A 27,868-nucleotide genomic window follows, 5' to 3' on the forward strand; every position below is an offset into this window, starting at 1 on the left:
TAAGGATAAAGAAGTTTCAACAAAATTGGCTCCGTTGAAGTGACCTTTCCAGAATCACAATTGGCTTTGTTGAAGTGTCCTTTTTTGAATTACAATAAATTTCCATTTTTCGTTTCTGTAAATGAAAATAAGAAATCAGTGAAATCACACGAACAATTTTTGATTTAACTGAAGCCAGTCTCTATCAGGTAAGGAAATGCTATCTGCAGAAACTTCTTGGATGGATGGTAAACTCCGACTTCATCACTAGACCAGAATTCCTCTTACACATTTTTGACTCACTGTCGTTGGACTTGCAGGAAATGTTGGGTCACCATTGAGGGGTGATGATTAGGTGGATGGGTGGGTTGGTGTGGTGGTAGGTTGGCGGGTAGAGGGATAAAGATTGGAACGTATTTGTTGGATAGTGGGTTTGTTGGAATTTCTGGATATATGCTCAAACGTGCGTGAGGCGAATGTGCCATTGAATCTAGAGGGAGCTTGGTCATTATCTTTTTAGTTCTCCTTTCTTGCTTCTGTGTGTGGGTAGCAAGGAAGCAACAACAATGGCGCCTGCATACACTTCACAGAGTTTCAGGGAGCTGGAGTTGATAATGGACAACAATATAAACAGGGTCATTTCATCCCCTTCTTCATCATCCAGGCATCTGTATCGGCAGCGTCTGCAGAGGCCTACGCCCCCAGCAGAATCTGAGCAGAAACAGCAACAGGAACAGGACTTTGTTTCAGAATGCTGCGCTGTTGAAGCCCAGAAGCCCAATCCCATAACCCCGCCTATTCCCCTCGCCAGCGCAGCTTCAATATCATTAGCCCTGGGTTCGATTCTCTCCTCCAATCTCTTCCACTCCAGAACAACCCTACTCCCATCTCCTCCCCCCAAAGCTCCCACAGCCAGGCTAGGCGCTGCGAGACCCGCTCGTCCTTCGTCGCTGGCCGCCCCGAAGAAGCGCGCAAACGCCCTACCTACCCAGGCCAGCACCGCCCTGCAAGTTCCTGTTACTCCGCCTGCGGCAAGCCACACCAAGGTCGCCGGAGTCTCGGCCTTCCCGGACTACTATCGCCTCCGCCAGTCGGGCCGAGACGCCGGGGACCCGAGCAATGCCGCCGCACTGCGCAAAGCCGCTATCGTCTGGTTCAGGAATGACCTCAGAGTCCACGACAACGAGGCCCTGACGAACGCCAACAAAGAAGCGCTGTCGGTTCTCCCCGTCTACTGCTTTGACCCGAGGGACTACGGCAAGTCGTCATCCGGATTCGACAAGACCGGGCCCTTTAGGGCCACGTTTTTGCTGGAGTGCGTTGCTAATCTGAGGGCAAATTTGAGGGAACGGGGCTCGGACTTAGTGGTTCGCATTGGCAGGCCAGAGGAAATCTTGGTGGAGCTGGCCAAGAGCATCGGTGCCGATGCTCTGTACGCCCACCAAGAGGTCTCTCATGCGGAAATCACCGCGGAGGAGAAGATTAAGTCTTCGCTGGAGGAGGAAGGGGTGGAAACTAAGTTCTTCTGGGGAAGCACATTGTACCATCCTGAGGACTTGCCCTTCAAATTGGAGGATATGCCCACCAATTATGGGGGTTTCAGAGAAAAGGTTCAAAGGCTGAGCGTGAGGCAGATTCTCAAGGACCCCGAGCAGCTAAAGGGGTTGCCGACCCGTGGCGATGTCGAGCCGGGAAAGATTCCCAGCCTCTTGGACCTTGGTTTGAATCCTAATTTCGGCCAGGTAAAGCTACTTCCCCTTTCTGAAATAATTTATTTATTTAATGCTAAACTTAGTACTTTTGAATTGACTTGCATCTTGATCTGGAGCTGGATCTATTACACATCAAGAAAATGGATAAAAAAGCCACAGTGCAAACCTAATAAATAGCATGTGATATGCATCTCCGGTGCTTTTGATCGCTTTCCATGGGTAATATTGATCAGGTAAAAAAAGGCCAAGTGCAAACCTAATAAATATTATGTGATTTGCACCTCCAGCGCTTGTGATCGCTCGCCATCGGTAATAATGCCCAGGTCTTTATGCCAGTGATCTATTAAGCATTAAGAGATTTAAACAAATAGAAAAGAAAAAAGAATTGCAAGGTGCAAACCCAGTATTTATCAGATAGCATCTGACGGTGAAAAAGGGTTGTGGTGTGCATCTCCAGTTCTTCTGGTCCCTCGTCATGCTCAATAGATCCGGGGTTTAAACATATGCTTGTGTTTTAACTTTTGCAAGATGCGTTTTTTCTTTTCCAGCATAGATTTAAAGGTGAAATAAGTTACATGGACATGATCTAACTTAGCAGATATGCTATGAGCCAAACCAGAATTCTGTTATTATAACTGAAAGTCCGAAACTAGATCTGAAAAATTTGATACCTAAAACAAGTTCAATTCTGAAACTAACAGGAGCAGTACCAGCAGTAAAATTTTAAATATCTTCAAGTGTACAAGGAACAGAGAGTTGAAGACTCGCAACCGTGGTCAATTATCAGAGAATTCAGGATCCCTCAAAATTCACTCCAGATTGAAGAACATAAGTAAATTTGATCAGGAAATAGTTTGTAGTTGAATGTCATATAACCAGAAAATAAGTACGTTGGATAGGAACTTTCCAACTCAGGCCAAAGCCAAGGCAACATGGATGCTATTCTTTGCCTCAAATAGTCTCTTCCAGACAACTTGTAATAACACAACTCACAAAAAAGATCCATCCTGTCATGGGCAAGGGCCATTTTATCGTTAGTGATCCCACTTAAGCTTCTTTTTTTTGGCATGTGGGATAATAACTAGATTTACATAAATTTTGGTTAGTTAAACAGAAAAGTGCGTTTAATTGACAATTTTTCTTCCATGTTGCCACACTCCCACTCTCCACCTTGTAGGCAAGAATAAGGTTTCTAATGCCTTGCCAGCCCAAATTAACAATTAGCTCACAAAGAGCCCCAATCAACAATTGGCTCATGAAGAGGAAACATGTCACGAATGGGATTGGAACTTGGGTGGGGATGACAACAACTTCTCCTCTCTAACACTTGAGCTAGATCCAATGGGAAAAGTGGAAAACTTTAATTTGAAACAAGGTGTATTAAGTGACAGAAAACTATAATGAACTTGGAAAAATTCTAATGATCCAAATGAAGCATTGATAGTTAATTGGTCAAGCAAGTTATCCTCAAACATTGCAACAATAGACCCATCTGAACTCAAGTATGATATGAACCTCAAGGATGTGAAATTTGAGGTCGTATATCTTGAGTTCTGAAATTTGATATCAACCTTGTGTGAACTTGAGGCTTACATCCTTGAGGTGCATTTTAGACTTAGGTTTAGATGGGTTTGTGCTAGTGTAGATATTTGTTGCACAATTCTTCGTCTAATTTCAATGCACACAATGCATTGCCTAGATTTCGTTCATGGTCTCTTACAATTGCAAAGAGTTGATGGATCACCTTTGTTATCTCTCATTGGAACAGAAAACTTAAGATACGCAGAAATTTATATATATAAATATTTTATTAAAGAGATGAATTACAGATGATGGTTATTACAATTGCGGGTGCCTGGCTTATATACCGCCGCGGACACCCTTTGGGGAAAGGGCATGATCTTATGATCGTGCCCTTTCATCTAATTTAACTGAAAATTAAATAATAACCTAATCTAACTAATTTTTACATAACATTGCTTTCCTCTCGAAAGAATGCTTTGTCCTCAAAGCATATGTAACGACAGATGTTGTTGACAAAATCCTTCATTCTCCCAAGAAGCTTCTTCTTCAGGTAAGTCCTTCCACTTGATCAGATATTCCTTGATAGTACGATATTGAAGCTTTTTTTCTCTAGTAGACAAAATACCTTCTGGTTCTAAAATGACTCTTCCCTCATCATCTAAGGATGGAAGTGTTGTTTGCGCTGTTTGATTGTTACCTAGTGCCCTTTTAAGGCAAGATACGTGGAAGACGTTGTGAACACGACTTGTCTCTGGAAGGCTTAAACCATATGCAACTTGGCTAATCTTTTTGTTGATCTGATAAGGTCCATAAAACTTTGGTGCCAATTTGTTTTTTCCTTTCTGTTTTAAGGATAATTGTTTGTATGGTTGGAGCTTAACAAATACCCATTCTCCAACTTCAAACTCTCTTTCGGTTTTGTTACGGTCTGCGTGTTGCTTCATACGATTCCTTGCATTATTCAGGTTTTCTTTTAATATTTGGACGATTTTTTGGGTTTCTTCTAGTTGATCTTTAACAACGGGTAGATTTGTCTGGACAATAGCTAGATCCTTCCATTTCGGGGGTTCATACCCATATAGAGCTTGAAATGGCGTCATTTTTGCTGATGTATGATAAGTGGAATTATACCACCACTCAGCAAGATGTAACCATTGAGCCCATTTATTTTGTTTTTCTGTAGCGTAGCAACGTAGGTAGGCCTCCAAACATTTATTGACAACCTCTGTTTGGCCATCTGTTTGAGGGTGATAAGCGGAACTCATATTTAGGTAGGTTCCTATATGGCTGAACAATTCCTTCCAGAAATTACCCTTGAACTTGGCATCTCTATCACTCACAATGACTTTTGGAAAACCGTGTAATTTATATATATTTTTGCAAAATATTTCAGCGATTTCTTTTGCTGAGTATGACTTCTTTATTGCATATTTGGTGAGTTTGTCGACTACTACGAAAATCTTGTCCTTGCCTTCAGATACTGGTAATCCTTCAATAAAGTCCATTGAGATTTCTTCCCATTTCTGATTTGGAATGTTTAAGGGGTGAAGTAATCCTGGTGTCGTAATATTTTCGCTTTTATTCCTTTGACATGTGTCACACTCTGCTACATACTTCTGAATATCACGATTCATTCCCTTCCAAAAGAAGGAATGACGTGCATTGTAGTAAGTCTTAAAGAATCCTACGTGTCCAGCTGATGGTGAGTCATGTAATTCCTTGAGTATTTTAAACTTAAACTTGGAATTTGTATTTAGATAGATTCTTCCCTTATACCATAGGATATCATTCTTCCACTCAAATTTTGAGTTGTTGGGAAGGTTATTGATTATTGCTGTTATTTTTGGATCCTTGGCATACTCACTTTGAATTTCGTTAAGCCATTTAGGAACAACAACTGAAATTGCAAGTAGTGTTGGTTCTTCATCTTTCCTGGATAAGGCATCTGCTACTACATTGTCTTTACCTCTTTTATGTAGTATTTCTAAGTCAAAAGCGGCAATTTTTTCAATCCCTTTTTGTTGTTCTTCGGAAAGTGTTTTTTGTTGAAGGAGATGCTGGAGACTGTTGTGGTCTGTTCGAATAGAAAACTTACTTCCCAAAAGATATTGCCTCCACCTAGCTAGTGCGTGCATGATAGCAAGCATTTCTTTGTTGTATGTGGATTTGAGGCGTTTTCTTTTGTTGAGCTTCCTACTTTCAAAAGCTGTTGGATGTCCTTGTTGCATTAATACTGCACCTATACCAAAGCCAGAAGCATCACACTAAATGATAAATGGTTTAGAAAATTCTGGTGTTGCTAATACGGGCGCATTAGACATAATTTCTTTTAATTTTTCAAAACACCTTCCTGCTTCCTCATCCCATAGAAACGAATTCTTCTTTAAAAGATTTGTTAGAGGTGCAGTTATATGTGCATAGTTTTTAATAAACCTTCGGTAATGTCCAGTCAAACCTAAGAATCCTCTTAGCTTGGATATATTAACAGGTTTGGTCCATTCTTTTATAGCTTTGATTTTGTTAGGGTCCACCTTTACACCTTCATGGGATATAATGTGTCCAAGGTATTCTACTTCTTCCTTTCCGAAGGTGCATTTGGATTTTTTTGCGTAAAATTGGTGTTCTTTAAGTAGTGTAAGAACCTTGTCCAAATGTTGCAAGTGCTCCTTCCAAGTTTTATTGTAAATTAGAATATCGTCAAAGAATACTAATACAAACTTTCTGAGATGTGGGCGAAATAATTCATTCATAGTTGCTTGAAACGTCGCTGGTGCATTGGTTAATCCAAACGACATTACTTTAAATTCATAGTGACCTTCGTGTGTTCGGAATGCCGTTTTTGGTATGTCCTCTAATCTGATTCTAATTTGATAGTAGCCTGATCTTAAGTCCAATTTTGAGAAATACCTTGCGCCATGTAGCTCATCCAACATTTCGTCGATAAAGGGGATTGGAAACTTGTTTTTAATTGTTATTTTGTTTAATCCCCTATAGTCAATACATAGCCTGAATGACCCATCTTTCTTCCTTACCAACACTGGAGTAGCGTAAGGAATTTTACTTTTCGAGATGATTCCACACTTTAAGAGGTCTTGGATTAATCTCTCGATTTCTGTTTTTTGGTGATGTGGATATCGGTATGGCTTGATGTTGACCGGGTCTGATCCTGCCTTGACTTCTATTGTATGCTCAATTTCCCTATTAGGCAACATCTTCAGAGGTAGGTCTTGAAATACTTTTTCATGTTTCCTAATCAGATCTTGTATCTCTGGTGACTCTTCACTGGTCATATTCGCAGATAACATTTCTAACTGATGACATTGTACTACATAAGCGGGTGCTCCTTTTCGAATCATCTTCATCATCTGTGATGATGATACAATTTGATTTTCTGGTGCTTGGAATCCTTGTAATTTGTACTTCTGACCTCCCCATTTGAATTTTATAAATTGTACTTGGTGGTTGGCGGCATAAGTACCTAAGGTCTGTAACCACTGAATACCTAAGACTACATCTACTCCTCCTAATGGTACTGTAAAAAATGGAGACTCTAAACTGAAGTCTTGAATCTGCAATTTAACCTTATGGCATTTCCCCACCTTTTCTATCTTCTTACCGTCAGCTACCATCACCTTCATGTTTGGTAAGGGAAATGAAAAAATATTGAGTCTCTTTGCCATGGTTGCATCCAAAAAATTGTGTGTGCTACCAGAGTCAATGAGAACCACCACGTTGTTCTTCTTTATGTGTACCTTTAACTTTAGAGTCTGAGGTTGTGATATACCTGTCATAGCTGATAATGACACTTGCGGAATACTTTCGTCATCTAATTCTGGAGAGAATTCCGGAGCATCTTCTGTTTCTTCAATGTCATAATCTTCACTGTTTGAATCATTGGTTGCTTCACAATTATATAGGTTCTTTGGTTCTTTTCCTTTAGCACACCTATGTTTGGGGTCCCACTTCTCACCACAACGCTTGCATTTACCCTCCTTTATCCTTTGCGCTTCCACATTAGATTTTTCATCTTCACGACGATGTGGTGGAACGTATCTTGTATTTTTTGCGTTCGCATACTGAGGTGTTCTTCGTCTTGAATATGTTTTTTCGGATTTTGACCAAAATATTTGTTCGAATTTCTTTTCGGCTGTTTTTGCTTTTCGTCTTGCTACTTCTATTGATGAAATGTCATGCGTCTCAAGTTCTACTTGTAAATGGGTTTTGAGTCCCGAGATGTATGACTGAATTAAACGAGATTCTGATAACCCAGGTACTCGTGTTACTAAGGTCTCCCATTCTTGAGTGTATTCATCCACACTTCCTTTTTGTCGTAATTTGATGAGTTTTGAAAATAATTCTTCTTCTTTTACACCTTGGAATTTTTTAAAAAAGGCATCTTTAAATTTTCTCCAGCTAATGACGTGTGTTGTTTTTTTCCACCACATATACCAGTTATATGCTTCTCCCTCCATTTTCATGGATGCATGCCTGAGCTTTTCGTCATCGTCATTAATGTCATATATCTCAAAGTATTCTTCTGCTTTATTTATCCATGCAACATTGTTTTTTTCGTTTCCATCGAATTTAGGCATCTCAACTTTTGCCCTTCGCTGGTATGTTGCTAATGGTTGAGCGAAAAAAGGGTGTTGATTGGTAAAGTTATCCTAGAGTTGCTTGTTTGTAAAGGCTGTGTTACTCGCTTCTTGGTGGGGTGTCGCTGATTTCCTTGGGGATTCAACTTTTTCATGAGAGTCAGTGGATTTTGCTGAATCTAATGAGATGTGTTCTTGATTCTCTTCATTTTCTTTTAGTAGTTGTTCGGGTGTACAGTTCATCTTTTTACACAAAAGTTTCAGCATTGTTATGGCATCCCTGATATGTACTTCTGTTTGGACATGTTGATTTTCCATCTTTGTTTCTATTCGGTTTGTCGTATCGTGAAGACTTTTGATTTCATCAGCTTGCTCCCCAAGCTTGATCTGGAATTCATTTAATCTTTTACTGACCTCGTCATGGTTGTTATTTATCTTATGCTCTGCGTCAACCAATTTTTTTTGGAAATCTGCCATTGTCATTGTCGACATTGAGCGAGTTTGTGGCGGAGTATATTTATCTGCCAGCGTAAAATTTTTAGGTTTTTTTTTTTTTTTTTTTTTTTTTTTTTTTTTAAATTATAATTATTAACCTTATATATATATATCAATTAAAGCTATAAATTATATATTATAATTAAATATATATATATTATATATAAATTAAAGTATGATATACATATATTATAATTAAATCACGTTATAATTATTTTATATATATATCATAAACGTCAACTGGACAGTCACGTCTTTTCTTTTGATTGTTCTGAAACTTATCGATTTTTTTTTTATTAACTGGCCGCTACATGTGATAATCGGCCAAGCGAGTGAAGGGCGAGTCACGTCGTAGGGTGAAGAAGTGTATTTGTCGTGGGTAACTCGGCGTTCACCAGGGATACGACGGCTGCAAGAGAAAGGTTACTGGCGGAAGGCAGAACGGACGGGATAACTCTGGACAGCGAACGGATGAGGGTGGTTATGTCAAGGACTGTGGACAGAAGTTCGAAGTTTGTTGGGACAGCGTGGGGTGGACGCCAGGCGTTGACGCAGGTGGGATGCACGCCGGCAGACAAGAAGTAACGGGTAGCCAACGACGGTGCGGATGGGAGAAACGGTGGCTGCGTGCAAGGTGGTGACCTATGCAACGAAAATTGTCCAGAGGGTCGAACCCGCTCTGATACCAAATGGAACAGAAAACTTAAGATACGCAAAAATTTATATATATAAATATTTTATTAAAGAGATGAATTACAGATGATGGTTATTACAATTGCGGGTGCCTGGCTTATATACCGCCATGGACACCCTTTGGGGAAAGGGCATGATCTTATGATCGTGCCCTTTCATCTAATTTAACTGAAAATTAAATAATAACCTAATCTAACTAATTTTTACATAACACTCATATTGACATTAATGGGTGACATTATATTCTGCAGATTGATGGGATCATTCTAGTGTTCCAAATCTTAGAATGTTGGTTGGTTAAGGTTGCTTCAGGGGTGTTTCTTTTTCTTCACAGATATTCATCATGGTGGTCACACTCTATTTTGGAATTTGGAAATACTAAGGGGTGAATTGATATTTCACTTCAATTAGTTAATTTTTAACCTTCAGAGTATTAATTAACATTAGCATCAAGATCAAAACATAAATCAACAACACCAGTCAACAATGCACAATATCAAAGACAATAGACACATAATTTTTAGGTGGAAACCCTTCTGGGAGAAAAACTATTGAATATTCTTAATATAGGTCTTTAAAGTTTAGATCAATAGGAAGCTCCGACTTCCAAGATTTTTTGCATCAACTGAAAGAGACTCCAACTCCCTAGTTTACAAGCTCCAACTTGAAGGAAGCTTCAACTCCTTGATTTACTAGCTCCAACTGGAAGGATGCTCCAACGACCTGGTTTACCAACTCCAACTAGAAGGATTCTCCAATGCCCTGGTTTACCCTCTCCGATGCCTTGGTTTACTCTCCCCAACTGGAAGGATGCTCAAACGCTTTAGTTCTTCAACTAATAGGATGCTCCAACACCCTGTGTAGGCTCCAACTTGCCCTAACAACACCATGCCTCCCTGTAGTGTAACATGTTCTTTAGTCTTTGACCCAAAGGAGGCTTCAATCTCCTGCGTTGCACCGCCTTGCCTCCCTATTCAGTAAATGGACCACGTTTCACAATTTTTAGATTGGATCCACCTGTGCTCAATAAATAATATCAAAACAATCTGCTGGCTTTCTCAATCTGCATATTGTCACAAGGTCGTCAGCAGTAATAATGACTTCTTGCGCTCAAAATATCAAACCTAGTAGCATAAAATGTATTAAGTTCACTTTCACTGTCACAATTAAATATGCTTCTGGTCAACATCAATACCAAACACTAGCTAGACAATGTAGCAGCACCCAGCGCTTTTTGCTAAATAGTCCTCAACAACTCAATATTCTCTGCTCATCAAGCTGTCAAATCCTAACAGTAACATAAATTCTGTCTGGAGACAATAACATTTCTAGTGGCATTCTCAGATATCAATAACAATAACTCTGCTTTCTCAACGCATCTCAACAGATTTTGTCAAACCCTAGCTCAACAATCAAACATGCATCAATGCCAACCTTCTCTGCAATACATATTCAACAACAATTCTGGTCAACTAGTACGAAAACCTAGACAAAACGCTGGAACTGATGAACTATTCCTCAAAAGGAGCTGCAGATAAGCCTCAGAAAACTTCCTCAGATAGGGCACGGATATGGCAAGACTTTGCTCAGCCAAAACCCTCCAACAATCCGTGACAAATCTGCTCAGACAGAGGTATAGTGATCACCGAAATGCATACTTAAACTCCAGTCCACACGTCACAGAAATAGACAGAATTTATGCCACCGAGAAGCATGGTTGTATAGCCATTGAAGCACTGGCAGGATCTGAGATTAGCCAACAAAAAAGCTTCAGAAGTTTGTTGTAGACATCTGCTTAAGAGGGCAGAGTAGACCTCTTCCAAGGATGCCCTCTATCAGTCAACAAAATCCGCACAAAATTTCTATTTAAAAGTGTTAACGCTAGATCAACATGTGCACAGATTTGTGCCCTAAGAGGGCCTAAAATTTCAGAGATGATAGAGCCGAATGCCTCAGGCAGCCCAAGCTGATCCACTCCAGAGATATCCTAGAAACAATCAAATTTCTCCTTAGAATCCTTGCCACAGAGGGCTGAGTAGTCCTGAATCAGACTCAAAGATTTTTAATTTTTTACAAGTGCAACTCAGAATTTTTCACACTGATCAGCTTCAAGAAAAAGGGCCGTATGGCGTGTTGAAAAACCCAGCAAAGAAACAGAAATTTAGCCCAAACAATCCCCAGTGAATAGCCCATAACCAATCACAGATGTATGCCAAAGGAAGGCCATGAAGGCCTGTAATGATCAACAAATTATCTACAAAACTGACCCAGAAATTCAACCGCCTATCTTCAGATTTGCTTGACTACACTAGGCCCCAGAGCTTGGATGAAATCTCAGAAGATTAGGTATTGAAATCATGCCCTTTTGTGCAGGATTCGACCACGCTTGGTCTAGGCCCTTGAGCATAAGATCTAGTCTCCAAATTTTTCGCAGGGCCAACATCAAGATATTTTGCAGTGATTTGGGCAAATATTGAAGATTTGAAGCTAATTCACCTTTTGGCGAGGGTTTGTAATTTTTTTTGGGCCTATAGGCCTAGTGTCCTCCTCCAAGCCTAGTCGCAACCCTGGTTTGCTCATTAACCCTAGCTGCTTTTTGGCCTAGTTACCCTTGTCTTGGGCCTAGAAGGCTTGGTCGTAAGCCTCTAAGGGCCTGGACTTGCCTTTCCCTACCTGGCTGTGGGTTTTTTCAGGTCTCTTAGGCCTGACTGTAGGCCTTAATGACCTCCTTCCTGCCCTCCGCCCTCCTCATCCCTCCGATGCCTCTTCCCCTAGCCTTCTGCTCTCAGCTAGCTTCCTTGAGGCCTTTTTCCTGGGCCGCAGCCCCTCTAGGCCTTACAACAGCCCCTTGTGGGGTTTTCTCCCTTAGCGGCAGCCTTTTAGGGCTTGTTTGATCCTAGCCGCAACCCTAAGAGGCTTGCTCTGCCCCCTCTTCCTAGCCATTCCCTTGCCTCTCTTCCCCTCATTTGCCTCTGTGGGTGGTTTGTCAAATTCTGGACTGATCTATTGGTGTGTTTTGCAGAGATGTGGAGATAATTTTGTATTTACAAGTGTCCCAGTCACTAGAAGAATTTTGGGCAAGTTTCTTCTAGGCCTAACGCCTAAGGGTTTGATCTCTAAACCCTGTTTTCTCTCATTGTTTCGCCACAACATTTGGTCTCTTCGTAACAATGGTAACAATTTTCATTTAAGAGCCATAATAATCATTCATAAGTTGCTTTACCTATTAAGAAATTAATTGCATAAGTTGGGCATCTATCATTTGGCTTACTTCATGATTTATTGATGACTGTCACACTGCATACTACGGCCTGAAATACATCAATGGCATAAACAAATCTTTTACTGTTTGCATTCTATATCAAGTGCTCTAATCTAGTTCAAGAGGAAGTTGTAATTCTAACACTGTTTTGCCACTTTGTGATTGATTAGTTTACTGCTGTCCTAAAGGGTTTAAAATATGCTTATTTAAATGTGATTGGATAACATTTTGTTAAAATTGGCAACTAGGGCCAAACTCCATGTGGGCCATCTTATTTATGGCAGCTGATATTTTTCTTGGATCCCTCTCATCGAGAGGTGTAGGATTGATCTAAAGATCATCCGATTCTGATAAGTATTCATGGAGTTATGAATTTATTTGTGTTATAAGACAATTAGTCAAGGTCGGCCAGCAACCAAATAACCCACACATGTGCTCCACATTTTAGTATAAAAAGAGGTGACTTGATAGTCATTTCTACACACACTTCACTCTTGATTTCTCTCCACTTATTCTGGGTTTTAGTGGAAGAGAAATCTAAGAGAGGAAGCCTTAAAACGCAGAAGGTAAGGAGCCCTAGTATGAAGCTCTAGACACAGTCCTAAGGAGGATGCCCTAACACAGTCCTAAGGAGGATGATCTAGCAACAATTTAAGGGAGGAGACCCTACTTCTATATGCTGCCTAAAGGAACCTAGCCGTAGTCCTAGGATGGAGAAATCACACGATGGAGGAGGCCCTACTCACGCAGGTCTGCCCAGCCCTAACCGCAGGTTTGTTCAAGCCCTAGCTGCAGGTCTATTGAGGTGTCTTGGGTGCAAGAAAAGGCAACAAGAAGAGGCCAAGGCAGCGAGGGAGTTAAGGTCTGTTTAAGGGCTAACCGAGCTATTGTTAGAGGACCGAGGAGCTGAGCTTGGAGGCTGAGTTGAAGAAGGGTGAATGCAGGACTGTTTGGGGCAGCAAAAAGGGAAGGGAAGTCTGTTTTGAGTGGGCTGTAGGTGACAGCATGGGACTGTGGTAGGCCACAGACCGAACCACTTCAAAACAGGAACAACGTGGAGAGGTTTTGGGTCAGATTTGTGCCCAGAACAACACGTAAATGGAAGACTCTTCCCTAGTAGGGCCACAGAGATTAAGAGCCATTTTGGTGGATGGTTAAGCACTGTTGCAGCATGACCAAATGCCCTAACCAATCACATTATAAACAACAGTGAAAGCATACAATTGGGACAACAGTTATGGCATGGCACAATTGATGGGACAACATCAATACAATTGGGACAACAACTATGTCATGGCACAATTGGGATAGCAGCTGTGATGGGACAGCAACAATAGCCAATTGGGACAACAGTACTGTAAGCAAGATGCATGGGCAACATGAGAGCAGCAATGTTACAATGACAGCATGATAGCAGCAATGTTACAATGATGGCATGGGACAACAATGTCACAATGGGACAATAACAAAGGCATGCTTACAATGAAACAAAAGTATGGTAAGGAAGGTGCAGTAAGCACATGGTGGCAAGCATAGTGCAATAAGCACATGGGACAGTATGGCAAACATGGTGCAACAATGGCACATGATGGTACATGATGCAGTACAATGATGGGTACAATAATGATTGATGAAGCATGATGAGATACAACATAGTGATGATGGGTGCAACATGGTGCAGCACAGTGAGGTGCAACATGATGATGAAGAGCAGCACAATGATAGGTGCAACATGGTGATGGAGTCACCAGGGAGAATCAGTTGAAGCAGTATGTTTTCAACTGAGTTCAGCTACCCCATGTATCATCTACTTAGAGATGATCTATGCTCTTATTTAGATAAATCAATGTCTTGCATGATGCATGCATTGAGCTTTGGGAGCTCCGGGGGGCTTGGGGTGCTTCTTGGAGCAACAAGCGACCATAGGGCGACTCACCCTCCCCTAATGGTGTGCTTTGTAGAGGGTGAATGGTTCAGTCTTTCCTTGTGATACACTGTGGCGACTTATGGACAGGATGAGTGGTTCTCCTGTTGAGGTATCCTGCCCATGAAGTTTGGGACTCATGGGAAGTACCTCTCATCTGGTCAATGAGTAGGGAAATGGGGTTAGGGACCATAGTAGTACTATTGATGGACGCATCGTTGTATCTACTGTACTCCCTATGCTAGGATGACCTCCATTGATCTGGGATCAGTATGAGTGGTTTGAGACACTCTCTTTTGATATTGATCTGGGATCAATTGGAACTGACTTCGGGTCAGTAAGAGTGATATGACTCACTCTCTTGGAACTGATCTGGGATCAGTAAGAGTGGTATGACACACTCTCTTCATATGGAACTGACTTCGGGTCAGTAGAGAATGGTATGAGACATTCTCGATCAATTCTTCTTCTTCATGGTTCAACAAAGCAGTGCAGGGCACTGATGGCAGAGATAGTACAGTCTGGCAGATGGATCAGCAGATGGAGTTCTCCCTAGTTGAGAGGGAGTGTTAAAATTGGCAACTAGGGCCAAACTCCATGCGGGTCATCTTATTTATGGCAGTTGATATTTTTTTTGGATCCCTCTCATCGAGAGGTGTAGGATTGAGCTAAAGATCATCCGATTCCGATAAGTATTCATGGAGTTATGAATTTATTTGTGTTATAAGACAATTCGTTAAGGTCGACCAACAACCAAATAACCCACACATGTGCTCCACGTTTTAGTATAAAAAGAGGTGACTTGATAGTCATTTCTACACATAGACTCTTGATTTCTCTCCACTTGTTCTGGGTTTTAGTGGAAGAGAAATCTAAGAGAGGAAGCCCTAAAACGCAAAAGGTAAGGAGCCCTAGTATGAAGCCCTAGACGCAGTCCTAAGGAGGATGCCCTAACGTAGTTGTTAAATTTGGACAACTAGGTCCAAACTCCATGTTCTGATGCTCAGATTAAGAGGCTAATATTTTTGTTGGATTCCTCTTTCTGAGAGGTGTAAAATCCATATAAAAATAGTCTTAATCCGATGAGCAGAACTTATATTTTGAATTTATTATTCTTAATAAATTATATGTGCAAGGTCAGCCAGTTTTGTAATGTAGGCTCACATGCCCAACAGATGTGTCACACACCCTCATTGATGGATATATATACAGGAAAAGTTGGAGAGAATTTCATCACAACAAAACTCACATCTTAGGGTTGTTGTGACACATGCTGGGCTGGCTGACCAAAGGAGACTTTGCTGGTTGAAGCATCCTGTTGACCGCCGAAACGATCACATACATTTTTCTTGTTTCTGATTTGTCTTCTGTAAGATCTGCTTATATGTTCTATCTGCATTTTGCTTATCTACTTGTATGATTGCTGTGAGAAAAGTGAAATTGCTCTTAGCATAGAACATCTACAAAACTTAACATGGTATCAGAGCCAAGTTGAAGACAAACTCTATCTATAACAATCATCTCTTGTGATCTCTCTCCACTTGTCTTTGGGTTTTGGTGGTGTGAGAGATCAAAAGGGATACGCTATCCTAAAGGATGCCCTAACTAATACGCGGTCAGGGAGGAAGGTTTCATAGCGCAGCAAGGGAGTGACCTAAACACAGGTCTAATGTTCCGTTGATTGGTTTGCATATCTACTTGTTCGTGGAATATATAAGTTCGCAAGACTGTCTCACATATGATATGATCGCGATACTGTGATGATATGTGATATTGCTCTGGTGTGAAAATTGATACAAGATGTATGGCATCAGCGTTATATGACAGGGTCTCGATATATATGATCTTGCTCCAGCAGTATATAGGGTCTTAATATGTATCTGGTCTTGATGTGTATGGTCTTTATATATACGGTAGACTGTACTGACGATGGGCAGTAATCGCTGGACAATATACGCTATAGTACATAAGTTATATATATATGCTGGACATGTATATACACCGGGCAGTCATGATTATATTTACACTTGTCATGGTTATTAATACCAGGACCAGAAATACCAGGTATGAGGAGTCTAATGTTGTTGATAAAAGAAATAAGTTCAAAGACTTTTGCAGAGAAGCTGGCATTAAGAGGGAGACTACCACTGCATATACTCCTGAGCAGAATGGTGTTGCTGAACGCAAGAATAGGACTATTGTGGAAGCTGCCCGTGCCATGCTATGTGACCAGGGTCTTCCAAAGTTTCTGTGGGGAGAAGCTGCAAATACTGCTGTGTACATTCAAAACCGATGCCCTCATTCCGCTTTGGACTCCAAAACTCCCGAAGAGGTTTTCTCTGGTAAGAAACCTGATGTCTCACATTTTAGAATTTTTGGATGTCCTGTCTATTTTCATGTGCCGAAAGAAAAGAGAAGTAAGCTGGATGCTACTGGGAAGAAATGAATGTTTGTGGGCTACAGTGAGACTTCTAAGGCATATAGAGTCTATGTACCTGGTCAAAGGGAAGTAGAGATAAGCCATGATGTCACTTTTGACGAAGATGCTTCCCTGAAGAAAGTAGTAGATCTTCCTAGATCTGAAGAAAACCATGAAGAAAGACCTGGAAATCTGGAAGAACCCCAGGATGAGACTATGCCTGATGTTGAAGGGCCAATGGAACCTATTGATCCTTCCCCTTCTCTAGGAAAGAGGCCATCATGGCTCAGGGTCACCCTCGAAGATGCTGAGGGTCATGCTGCCCCAAGGGGAACATTCCGAGAAAGCAAGAAGCTGTGTAGATACCAAGGGTATCTAGCTGCCATGAGTACTATTATACAATCTGAACCTGGATCTTTTGAGGAAGCCATCAAGCATCAAGTCTGGAAGGATGCTATGCATGAAGAATATGAGGCTATTATGAAGAATGATGTTTGGGATGTGGTCCCGAGACCGAAGGACAAATCTGTTGTCACCGCTAAATGGCTCTACAAGATTAAACATGGATCTGATGGGAGTGCTGAAAAGTTTAAGGCAAGATTTGTTGCCCGTGGCTTCCCTCAAAAGGAAGAAATTGACTATGACGATATATTTGCACCTGTGGCTCGATATACCACCATCCGATCCATCATAGCCCTTGCTGCTACGCAAGGATGGAGTCTTCATCAGATGGATGTCAAGACCGCTTTTCTGCATGATGCAATAAAGGAAGAGGTGTATGTAGAACAACCTCTGGGATTTGAAGTTCAAGATCGAGACACTTATGTCTGCAGGTTGAAGAAAGCCCTCTATGGGTTAAAGCAAGCACCCAGAGCTTGGTATGAGAGGATGGATAGTTACTTGATGAAGCTGGGCTTCACTCGAAGCAATGCTGATCCAAACCTTTACTTTAAGGTTGTGGAAGGAAAGCCTCTCATTCTAGTGCTGTATGTGGACGACCTCTTCCTGACAGGTGATGACCCTCTCATTCATCAATGTAAGAGGGAGCTTGCTGCTGAGTTCGAGATGAAAGACCTAGGACTGATGCACTATTTCCTAGGCCTGGAGGTCTGGCAGAGACCTGGAGAGATTTTCCTTTCTCAAGGAAAGTATATTGTGAAGCTTCTGGAAAGATTTGGGATGGTGGACTGTAAGTCCGTGTCGACACCAATGGAACTCAACTTTAAGAAGTTGAGTGGCAGCGCTGCAGGGCCTATCTTGGCCAATCTTACTGAGTATCGTCAACTCATAGGAGCTTTGATGTTCTTAGTGAACACCCGTCCAGACATATGTTTTGTAGTGAATACTTTGAGTCAACAGATGGTTGAGCCTCATCATTTTCACTGGGTTGGTGCCAAGAATCTTTTGAGATATCTTCGGGGCACGATAAACCATGGGCTGAGATACACTGCCGGGAGTGTGATACTCCGGGGATATACTGATGCCGATTGGGCTGGCAGTGTGGTGGATCGTAAGAGCACATCTGGATGCTGTTTCAATCTTGGTTCTGCTTCGATCTCATGGATGAGCAGGAAGCAGAAGTCGGTGGCTTTGAGCACCGCGGAGGCCGAATACATTGCTGCTAGTATGGCCTGTTGTGAAGCAGTTTGGTTGAGGAAGCTCTTTAGTGAGCTGTTCCAACATGTGCTAGATACCACTGTAATACTCTGTGATAATCAGAGTGGGATTCGTATGACTGAGAATCCTGTGTTCCACGACCGATCCAAGCATATTGATATCAGGTACCACTTTATCCGGGATATGGTACAGCGAGGCGCCGTAAGGCTCGATCATATAGGAACTGATGAGCAGGTCGCGGATATTCTCACTAAGCCCCTAGGGAAGGTCAAGTTCCTAACCTTCCGTGAGAGTCTTGGTGTCGTGGAAAGACCCTATGATGTGGGTCCTGTTGGACGATGAGCTCTGGGAGCTCTGGGGGGCTTTGGGGATAGCTTCTCAGAGCTATAAGCACTCATAATGCTTCTGCCCCACCCTTGTGATTATTGAGCTGGTTCGCCACTCATTTAATCTGTGCCCCGTATGCATCCTACCCATTGAGTTCAGGGCTCATGGGAAGTACCTCTCATTTGGCCAATGAGGTGTGGAAAAGCTAGAGACTATTAGCAAAGACTGATGGACGCATCAGAGATTGCCGTACTCTCTATCTAGGATGGCATGGTCCAACCACTTGATCTGGGATCAAGATTTGTGAGGTCTGGGACCTCTGGACTGATTATGTCAGTCGGGGAATGATGTCTTTGTGACTGACCCACTTCTGTTCTGAAATAAAGAAGCCAACAAAGCAAGTTTCGGCGGGATGACTCACGATGTTAATTGCACTAATAGATGGAGTTCTCCCTAGTTGAGAGGGAGTGTTAAATTTGGACAACTAGGTCCAAACTCCATGTTCTGATGCTCAGATTAAGAGGCTAATATTTTTGTTGGATTCCTCTTTCTGAGAGGTGTAAAATCCATATAAAAATAGTCTTAATCCGATGAGCAGAACTTATATTTTGAATTTATTATTCTTAATAAATTATATGTGCAAGGTCAGCCAGTTTTGTAATGTAGGCTCACATGCCCAACAGATGTGTCACACACCCTCATTGATGGATATATATACAGGAAAAGTTGGAGAGAATTTCATCACAACAAAACTCACATCTTAGGGTTGTTGTGACACATGCTGGGCTGGCTGACCAAAGGAGACTTTGCTGGTTGAAGCATCCTGTTGACCGCCGAAACGATCACATACATTTTTCTTGTTTCTGATTTGTCTTCTGTAAGATCTGCTTATATGTTCTATCTGCATGTTGCTTATCTACTTGTATGATTGCTGTGAGAAAAGTGAAATTGCTCTTAGCATAGAACATCTACAAAACTTAACAGTAGTCCTGAGGAGGATGATCTAGCAACAATTCAAGGGAGGAGACCCTACTTCTATACGCTGCCTAAAGGAACCTAGCCGCAGTCCTAGGATGGAGAAATCACATTATGGAGGAGGCCCTACTCACGCAGATCTAATTTGCCGTAATCGCTGGTCTGCTTAGCCCTAACTGTAGGTTTGTTCAAGTCCTAGCCGCAGGTCTATTGAGGTGTCTTGCGTGCAAGAAAGGGAAACAAGAAGAGGCCAAGGCAGCGAGGGAGTTAAGGTTTGTTTTAGGGCTAACCGAGTTGCTGTTAGAGGATTGAGGAGCTGAGCTTGGAGGCCGAGTTGAAGAAGGGTGAACGCAGGACTGTTTGGGGCAACGAAAAGGTAAGGGAAGTCTGTTTTGAGTGGGCTGTAGGTGACAACGTGGGACTGTGGTAGGCCACAGACCGAACCACTTCAAAATAGGAACAACGTGGAGAGGCTTTTGGTCAGATTTGTGCCCAGAACAACAACACGTATGTGGAGGACTCTTCCCTAGTAGGGCTGCAGAGATTAAGAGCTGTTTTGGTGGATGGTTAAGGGCTGTTGCAGCATGACTAGATGCCCTAACCAGTCACAGTATAAATAGCAGTGAAAGCATACAATTGGGACAACAGTTATGGCATGGCACAATTGATGGGACAACAATAATACAATTGGGACAACAACTATGTCATGGCACAATTGGGATGGTAGCTGTGATGGGACAACAAGAATAGCCAATTGGGACAACAGTACTGTAAGCAAGATGCATGGGCAGCATGATAGCAATGACAACATGATAGCAACAATGTTACAATGATGGCATGGGACAACAATGTCACAATGGGACAACAACAAAGGCATACTTACAATGAAACAACAATATGGTAAGCAAGGTGCAGTAAGCACATCGTGGCAAACATGGTGAAGCAAGCACATGGGACAATATGGCAAACATGGTGCAACAATGACACATGATGGTACATGATGTAGTACATCGATGGGTACAATCAGGATTGATGAAGCATGATGAGATGCAGCATAATGATGATGGATGTAGCATGGTGTAGCTGACAACATGGGACTGTGGTAGGTCACAGACCGAACCACTTCAAAATAGAAACAATGCGGAGAGGCTTTGGGTCAGATTTGTGCCCAGAACAACACGTATGTGGAGGACTCTTCCCTAGTAGGGCTGCAGAGATTAAGAGCCGTTTTGGTGGATTGTTAAGGGCTGTTGCAGCATGACTAGATGCCCTAACCAGTCACAGTATAAATAGCAGTGAAAGCATACAATTGGGACAACAGTTATGGCATGGCCCAATTGGTGGGACAACAATAATACAATTGGGACAACAACTATGTCATGGCACAATTGGGATGGTAGCTATGATGGGACAACAAGAATAGCCAATTGGGACAACAGTACTGTAAACAAGATGCATGGGCAGCATGATAGCAATGACAACATGATAGCAACAATGTTACAATGACAACATGATAGCAACAATGTTACAATGATGGCATGGGACAACAACAAAGGCATGCTTACAATGAAACAACAATATGGTAAGCAAGGTGCAGTAAGCACATCGTGGCAAACATGGTGAAGCAAGCACATGGGACAATATGGCAAACATGGTGCAACAATGACACATGATGGTACATGATGTAGTACATCGATGGGTACAATCAGGATTGATGAAGCATGATGAGATGCAACATAATGATGATGGATGTAGCATGGTGTAGCACAGTGAGGTGCAACATGATGATGAGGAGCAACACAATGATAGGTGCAGCATGGTGATGGAGTCACCTGGGAGAATCATTTGAAGCAGCATGTCTTCAACTGAGTTCAACTACCTCATGTATCATCATCTACTTAGAGATGATCTATGCTTTTATTTAGATAAGTCAAAGTGTTGACTTCTGTTGTAAATGTACTATCTCTCTCTCTGTGCTGAACTATTGAAGAACATATAAGAAGAATTGATCAAGGGTTTCCCTACATTGGGGTTTGTCCTTGGCTAGCGCCATATCTTGTGTCCTCTTGTCTTGGCTTGTCTTCTGTGATCTATGTTTATGTTCTATCTGCAATTTACTTTAATGCTGATATGATTGCTAATTTGGAAATGATATTGAGCTAACTGTGAAAATTGAAATAAATTGCACTAAGCATAGAACATACCTAAAATTAACACAATTAATATAGGGATTGTCAATAGTATATGTTATATTGCTAAGAGAGTTTATTGTTGAGCTAATTATCACATTGCTTCTATTGTTTCAAAGAACACTAACATTTTGAGAAGTTCCATAATCTTAAATTGTGCACACAAACTCACTCTCTAAAGCACATTGATATCATAATCCAATAATCTTGGTTGCATAAGTGAATAAATCTAAGATCTCATTTAATATTGCTATCTTGTTGAGTGGTGTATCATTGGTCAAATGCTAATTGTATGAAAAGAGTCAATCTCTTGGGTAATCTTTTGTTTTCATAATTGGCATTGAGCAATATTGGCATATCTTGGGTATCTTCTAATCTTGTTGTCTATCTTGTGTAATTGGCATTTTGTGTTGAGAATCATTGGTTAATTGGATAAATGCTCTAATTGTAATTTGACTTGTAGTTCTCGTGAATTGGTCTTGTCTTTAAAGAGCATATATCTTGTCATTTAACACTCGAGTAATTGTATCGTGGATATCTCTTGTTTATTATTGGCACTTGTAAAAATTGACACACATTCTTATTATTAAGATTGTCTTTTCATTCATCGGTTGAGTACTCTTGACATAAGATAATTATAACTAAGTACTTAAAATCACTAAACAAGCTTAACTTGAGAACATTCATTCATCTTGCATCTCATCATAAGACTAGTATTGCATTAATAACTTACTTCCAAGTATAAGCTTGGTTGATAGAGATAATAGGGCCACCTTTCTCAAGCACCTCTTTAGTGGTTAACATGGTGACCTTGCAGTAGTCAGAGCCACAGTGTCTGCAGCGCTGGAGGCACTGGGTGGTTAGTACCTGAGGGAAGGTATCGTTAATCAAGCCTTTGCTTGCTTCCCCTTGGCCTCTTTCTCATAACCTACTCTAGAGACCAGGATCAAAATAGTTAAGAGGAAGGATACACCATAGAATAGACATTTAATTAAAAGTAACCAAGATCCTTGCATCACACCTAAGTCTTAGGATTTGCATAGCATATAGGATAGTTAACCACCCAAGCAACGACTGTTCATCTGGTTACTTGGTTTTTAATCGATATAAAGCAAGAAATTGACTCCATAAGGTATTGGTCTCACATCTAAATCTTATCTAATCTAACCAAGTGGCTAGGCCATGTAATCGTGTCTCCCAGATTCGTTGGTTGCCAACAAGTCTTGCATATCTATTTTTATAGGGACTAACCCCCATAGCTAGCTGTTGGGAGACAACTAGAACGGAGAGGTCGGGGCTCAGAGTGAAAACCCCCGACCTGAGTCGTTGTCGCATCGTGCCTGTACAATCTGAGCGACAACACTGCACTTCTCAAAAGTTCTATAGAAACTATGATTAGGCAAGGGTGACCATGGCAACTGCTGTATTTCATGCTCAAGTGGCGTCATGGAAGGCAACCCATATGTCTCTCCCAAAACAACTTTGTACTTGTTGAAAAGTTGATCCAAATCCTTATTTTGGTTTGTTGTTATATCGGCTTCAACATAGCTGGTTTCTACAAGCCTATCCTCTGAGTCTCACAATCAACATCACTAATTCCTCATTGCTGTCAATCCACTCTTGGCTTTGTCATAACAAAATCTAGCGCCCCCAAAGTGATATAAAGTCCCAAGCATCCAAGGGGCTAGTCTTGTGCAGCTCAAGAAGGCTACCCACTGTCACCTCAGTAGCGCTTCCTCTCTCTTCTGGTTGGCTCTTTTCCTACTCAAGGTTGGTATCCCCAAGTAAGATTGCTTGAGGCTATTGAGTGGGCTTTTTAGGTGATATAGGAAGAGTAAGCCTTAACAAAATGTATGGTAGGAGTATAATGGATTAGTGAGTTCTGTAAGGGATAGGTGAAGGAAGACCCCAAGACTAGTGCCTACCAAATCTTGGGCAAAATGGAGTCAAAAAGGCATGGATGTAAGTGGGCGATTGCATGAATATGTATGGTGAATAAGGGCTACTATGCATGCCACAATTCAGCCTTAGTTCGCTGAAAGTTGATGAAGAAAACTATCCTTGGACAGGTAGTAGTGCTACTCTAAAATAAAGTCATGAACGTGATGTTATATTACTTCAAGCAACAACCTAGTTTGTTAGATGCAAACTTAATATAAATACAATGAATATAAGATAGATGAAATCCTCACAGTGCATTATTAAAATGGTAGATACATCATTGCAAGGAGTTAGTGACTAGTTACAAGGGTTTCCTACTACAAAGCCTCACATAAGATCAATGCAATACCTCCAATCTTCCATTAAGCTTGCCAATTGATGTACAATGTAGCCCAAGGGAAGAGCCGCTCAATCCCCAAATTCCCAACAACCATTACTATGGAGAGAGAGCTCCTCTTTATAGAATGAGTCTCTTCTCTCACGATCAAAAGTCATTATCCTTCTCACTCCATGACAAGTCAAACAAATAGTAAAATATTGGAGGAGTTAGATCTCTCCTAAATCCATGGTTGACAATGTCAGATCATGTGGACAAAAGCCATCAAGGACAACTCGCCCTCATCTGAAAATAGTAGTGAAGTTACATCAAATAATGCTCAAGAAGGGTGCGTACCACCAAAAATAGGCATCAAACCAAGTTAAATGCCAAGTGTCCACATGGGATTTGCCTTTCAAGACTGCATGCAATCAAGATATATTAAAATGATATCCACATGGGAGAATGTGCCCCAAGGTCCACCTAGGAGAACTCACTAAGTGTGCCCTCCAAGATGCATGAGAGAAATAAACATATAATAATCCTCCTAGGAGAATGCTCCATAGAAACCCCCTCCAAAAATAGGAAGTAATCCGCAAAATGCGTACCATCAATCCACATATGTGAATCCCAAGCCAACCAACTCCATGGATGATGTGCAATATGCCAAGCAGATGAAGTGCTCCACAAAAGATATGTGGTCAAACTACAAAATAAAAAGTAGAAGTCTCCACATTTACGTTCTCCATGACAACCTTCAAAAATAGAAGGGAACCTTCAACATGTGTGCTCTCCGAGAAGAATCTCCAAGAATAGAAAGAAGAACAAGTACTATGCATGCAAAAGCCACATAACCCTCCAAAATTAAGTCACATGCCTCCCACTAAAATTACTTCCTGATGCTGACACAAACACTGTTAGACATAGAAAACCCTAGAGAATTGACCCAGGCCTGGACTATCATCACCCGAGATATCAACATTGGAAACTGTATATTAATACAGGAGTTGGATCACTGGGCATATGAATTTTTCTGGGGACCTTGTATCTAGAGGCCAGTTCTAGGAACTGGTGGTTACTGTGGCTGGTTACCCAGGTAATATGGCAGATGACTATGTTCTGCAAGAACTTTGCAGCTTGAAAAAAATCTCACATGTAATTCGTGTAGATAGGTACGAAGTATGTGGGTTGCTTCCATCCTTCCAGAGGGTGAAGAGTCAAGACTCACAAAGGGTACTATTAACATTAGTATTGTTGTTCAACACCTTGCGAGAGTTTTTGATTTTCAGCCATCATCGGTAGTTAGGTTTGAGGTGAACTAGTGACTAAAACCTGTTGGAACGTTGGTTTGGGTGATATAGGCACAAAAGGCAACGAAAAATGAGTTCAAGCTGCCTATTGCAGCGATAATGAACTAGATAGAAGGCTTCAGCAATATTGAAAACAAATTAAGATTGAAGATCTTGCCAGTTGTTGGCTCAAGGGGGGGAATGGGATACTCCAAACATGTGCATTGCATCAAAGGAACTGATCTAATTTATGAAGGTTGATAAACAAACCCAAGAACCAAGGGGAGTATAAGAATGTGACAACAAATCCACTCAGATGAGATCTATGCTACAACATGGCAATGTTCATGAAGGTGATTGAACAAAGTTTGAGACATTTGTGCAGGGACAAATAACTGATGAATGCAATATTTAAAGCAACTACAGATCAATGGATACCGAAACTGAACTGTCATGAAATTGATTTCCCCTTTTGATGGTTGATTGTTGAAGAGTAATGGTGACTGCAAATTCAGAACAATGATTGGTTGGTGGTTGTCAAATTGTTTGATTGTAGTGATTTTGGAGCCAGCGCTTGAGTTTTCTGATTGATGATTGGGTATCATTAATGGAGGTGACAACAGAATTGAGTCAGACATGGTGTATGTGCACATGGGTATTCCCAGAAGATGATGCCTCAGGGTAAGTGAAAGAAAACACTGTGTTTAGTGGTGATCCAGAGAAAACCATCACTAGAAGCAGCTGCAAAGGCAAAGGGCACCAAAGCACATGCATAGAGATTGAAAACTGAAGTAATCATTAATGGTTTGGTTTAGGGTCAGCCATGGAAAAACTTCTGGTTGGAACACAGATTAATTGAGGAAAGTGAAGACCACCAGTTTGAAAAGGTAGCTGAATGCAGATGAAGCCAACACATCAGCCAGAAAGAAGACAACAAATGGAAGAATCTGAAGACAACAGGTTGAAGGAGATTCGAAGACACCATATGTCCATTAAGGGGAATAATGGAAGATTGATTAGTAATTTGACTATATTTTGTTAAGTATAACTGTTAATAAGACTTTAATAAGTGTTTTAGTCAAAGGTGGTTTGTATATAAGGTGAGTTAGTGGGACTTATGTATATGTAATAAAGGGAGTGTGTACGTTTGTACAATGTCATGCAAGGTGCTTAGGGAGAATACTGGCAGGTCTCAAATATAGATATAGTTGGTGAATTTGTTTGAGATTCCAAGATATGGCATGTGGTGGAAGATCCTTCCTTTGTCTTCTAAATATGCCATTTTTAATTGTAGTGCTGATATTCAAGTATCAAGCCTTCTATATTCAGTGACACCACCTGTTATATTCATGTAATGGTTTTTAATCAATATTGGTCATAGACTTGGATATTTCACATACTGTTATGTAAATGGTTTTATGCTCTTTGTATCTATGGTTCATTGGTTTATAAGAAACGCAATTCTTGCAGGATAACAAGACTACTGCTAATGCATCTCTTGCTGGAGGTGAATCAGAAGCATTGCAAAGGCTTAAAAAGTTTGCTGTAGAATGTAGAGAACAGCCCAACAAGCTTGGTAAGCATGGCTCTGGAGAAAGTCTGTATGGTGCAAACTTCTCATGTAAGATATCACCTTGGTTGGCCATGGGTTGTCTTTCACCACGTTACATGTTTGAAGAACTGAAGAAAAGCGAGAAAATGTGAGTCTCTGCTTTTGTTCTTTTTACTTTGACTGTTATGGAATGCATGAAAATTGACACCAGTTAATGATTGGAAGGCCTTTTTTTAATTGTACACCAGCTATTTACCAACCAGTATGCTCCTTAATGATGTTTTACAGATCTATTTCATCTTCTCTGGGGAAAAGTTCTGGTGCTGATTCTGGTCAGGGTGGATTAAATTGGTTGACATTTGAGCTTTTATGGAGGGACTTCTTCAGGTATGTCATCTATCGAAGTAATTGTTGTGGATATGTGGATTTCAATTCTTATTTGATTCATCTAGCCTCACTGATTTCTAAACTGTTGTTGTGTCCAGATTCATTACCAAGAAATATGCTTCAGCTAATAAACGACAAGATGCTTCACCAGCCACAGCTTGTACAGGTGCTTTTGCTGTCTAGTAGAGTTTCGATGGCGCCGGAGTATTCTGATACTAAATGTTTGTTTCTTTCAAATGCAAGTTTCTATAGAATATGAAATTCTGTGTATCTCATATGTCAAAAACACATATCTATTTACATTTGTTGTGGCAGAGTATATTAGAATGAACGGATCAATAGGATGAACAATTAATGCAGTTAAATTGATTTATTAGATCTGTTCAACTCCTATAGTTTTTCATCCTAGTGGTATCAACAGCTTGATACTTCTACTATGTTATACTATGGAGAAGCATTCAGGATTCTTGACGACTCTTGATTGTATGCACTTTTAATGGTGTTATTGTGCTGGATTATGAAGGTAATTGTGTTCTTCACAATGAGTTTTGGTCCTTGAAGGACCTCCAAAATGAATAAACCCTCTCAAGTAGTCCTATTTTGGTTGTGGGATGCAATATAAGACAATAGTGAAATGCTTTCCACAAGAATAAATGTATTTTTATGTCCATATTA

General features: G+C 40.9%; 1 protein-coding gene across 1 annotated transcript; it reads left to right on the top strand.

The window, feature by feature from the left end:
* The first annotated feature begins 138 nt into the window (after positions 1-138).
* PHR2 (photolyase/blue-light receptor 2) lies at positions 139-27,868 on the top strand. Its single transcript, XM_089419724.1, has 4 exons — positions 139-1,721; positions 26,725-26,954; positions 27,095-27,193; positions 27,292-27,868. Exons 1-4 carry the CDS (start codon positions 546-548, stop codon positions 27,374-27,376), a joined length of 1,590 nt encoding a protein of 529 aa, XP_089275850.1. The 5' UTR covers positions 139-545; the 3' UTR covers positions 27,377-27,868.

The sequence above is a fragment of the Pinus tabuliformis genome, chromosome 4_1 (genome assembly GCF_031772625.1).
Source record: "Pinus tabuliformis cultivar Carrire ecotype Pingquan chromosome 4_1, CPIR1, whole genome shotgun sequence".
Lineage (NCBI taxonomy): Eukaryota > Viridiplantae > Streptophyta > Pinopsida > Pinales > Pinaceae > Pinus > Pinus tabuliformis.

What these genes read in the sequence shown, in the direction of transcription:
- PHR2 (XM_089419724.1), top strand. Translation starts at nt 546, where the DNA reads ATGGCGCCTGCATACACTTCACAGAGTTTCAGGGAGCTGGAGTTGATA. An exon ending in TGAATCCTAATTTCGGCCAG is followed by an intron (nt 1,722 to 26,724) that starts GTAAAGCTACTT and finishes CAATTCTTGCAG; the next exon opens with GATAACAAGACTACTGCTAA. An exon ending in CTGAAGAAAAGCGAGAAAAT is followed by an intron (nt 26,955 to 27,094) that starts GTGAGTCTCTGC and finishes GATGTTTTACAG; the next exon opens with ATCTATTTCATCTTCTCTGG.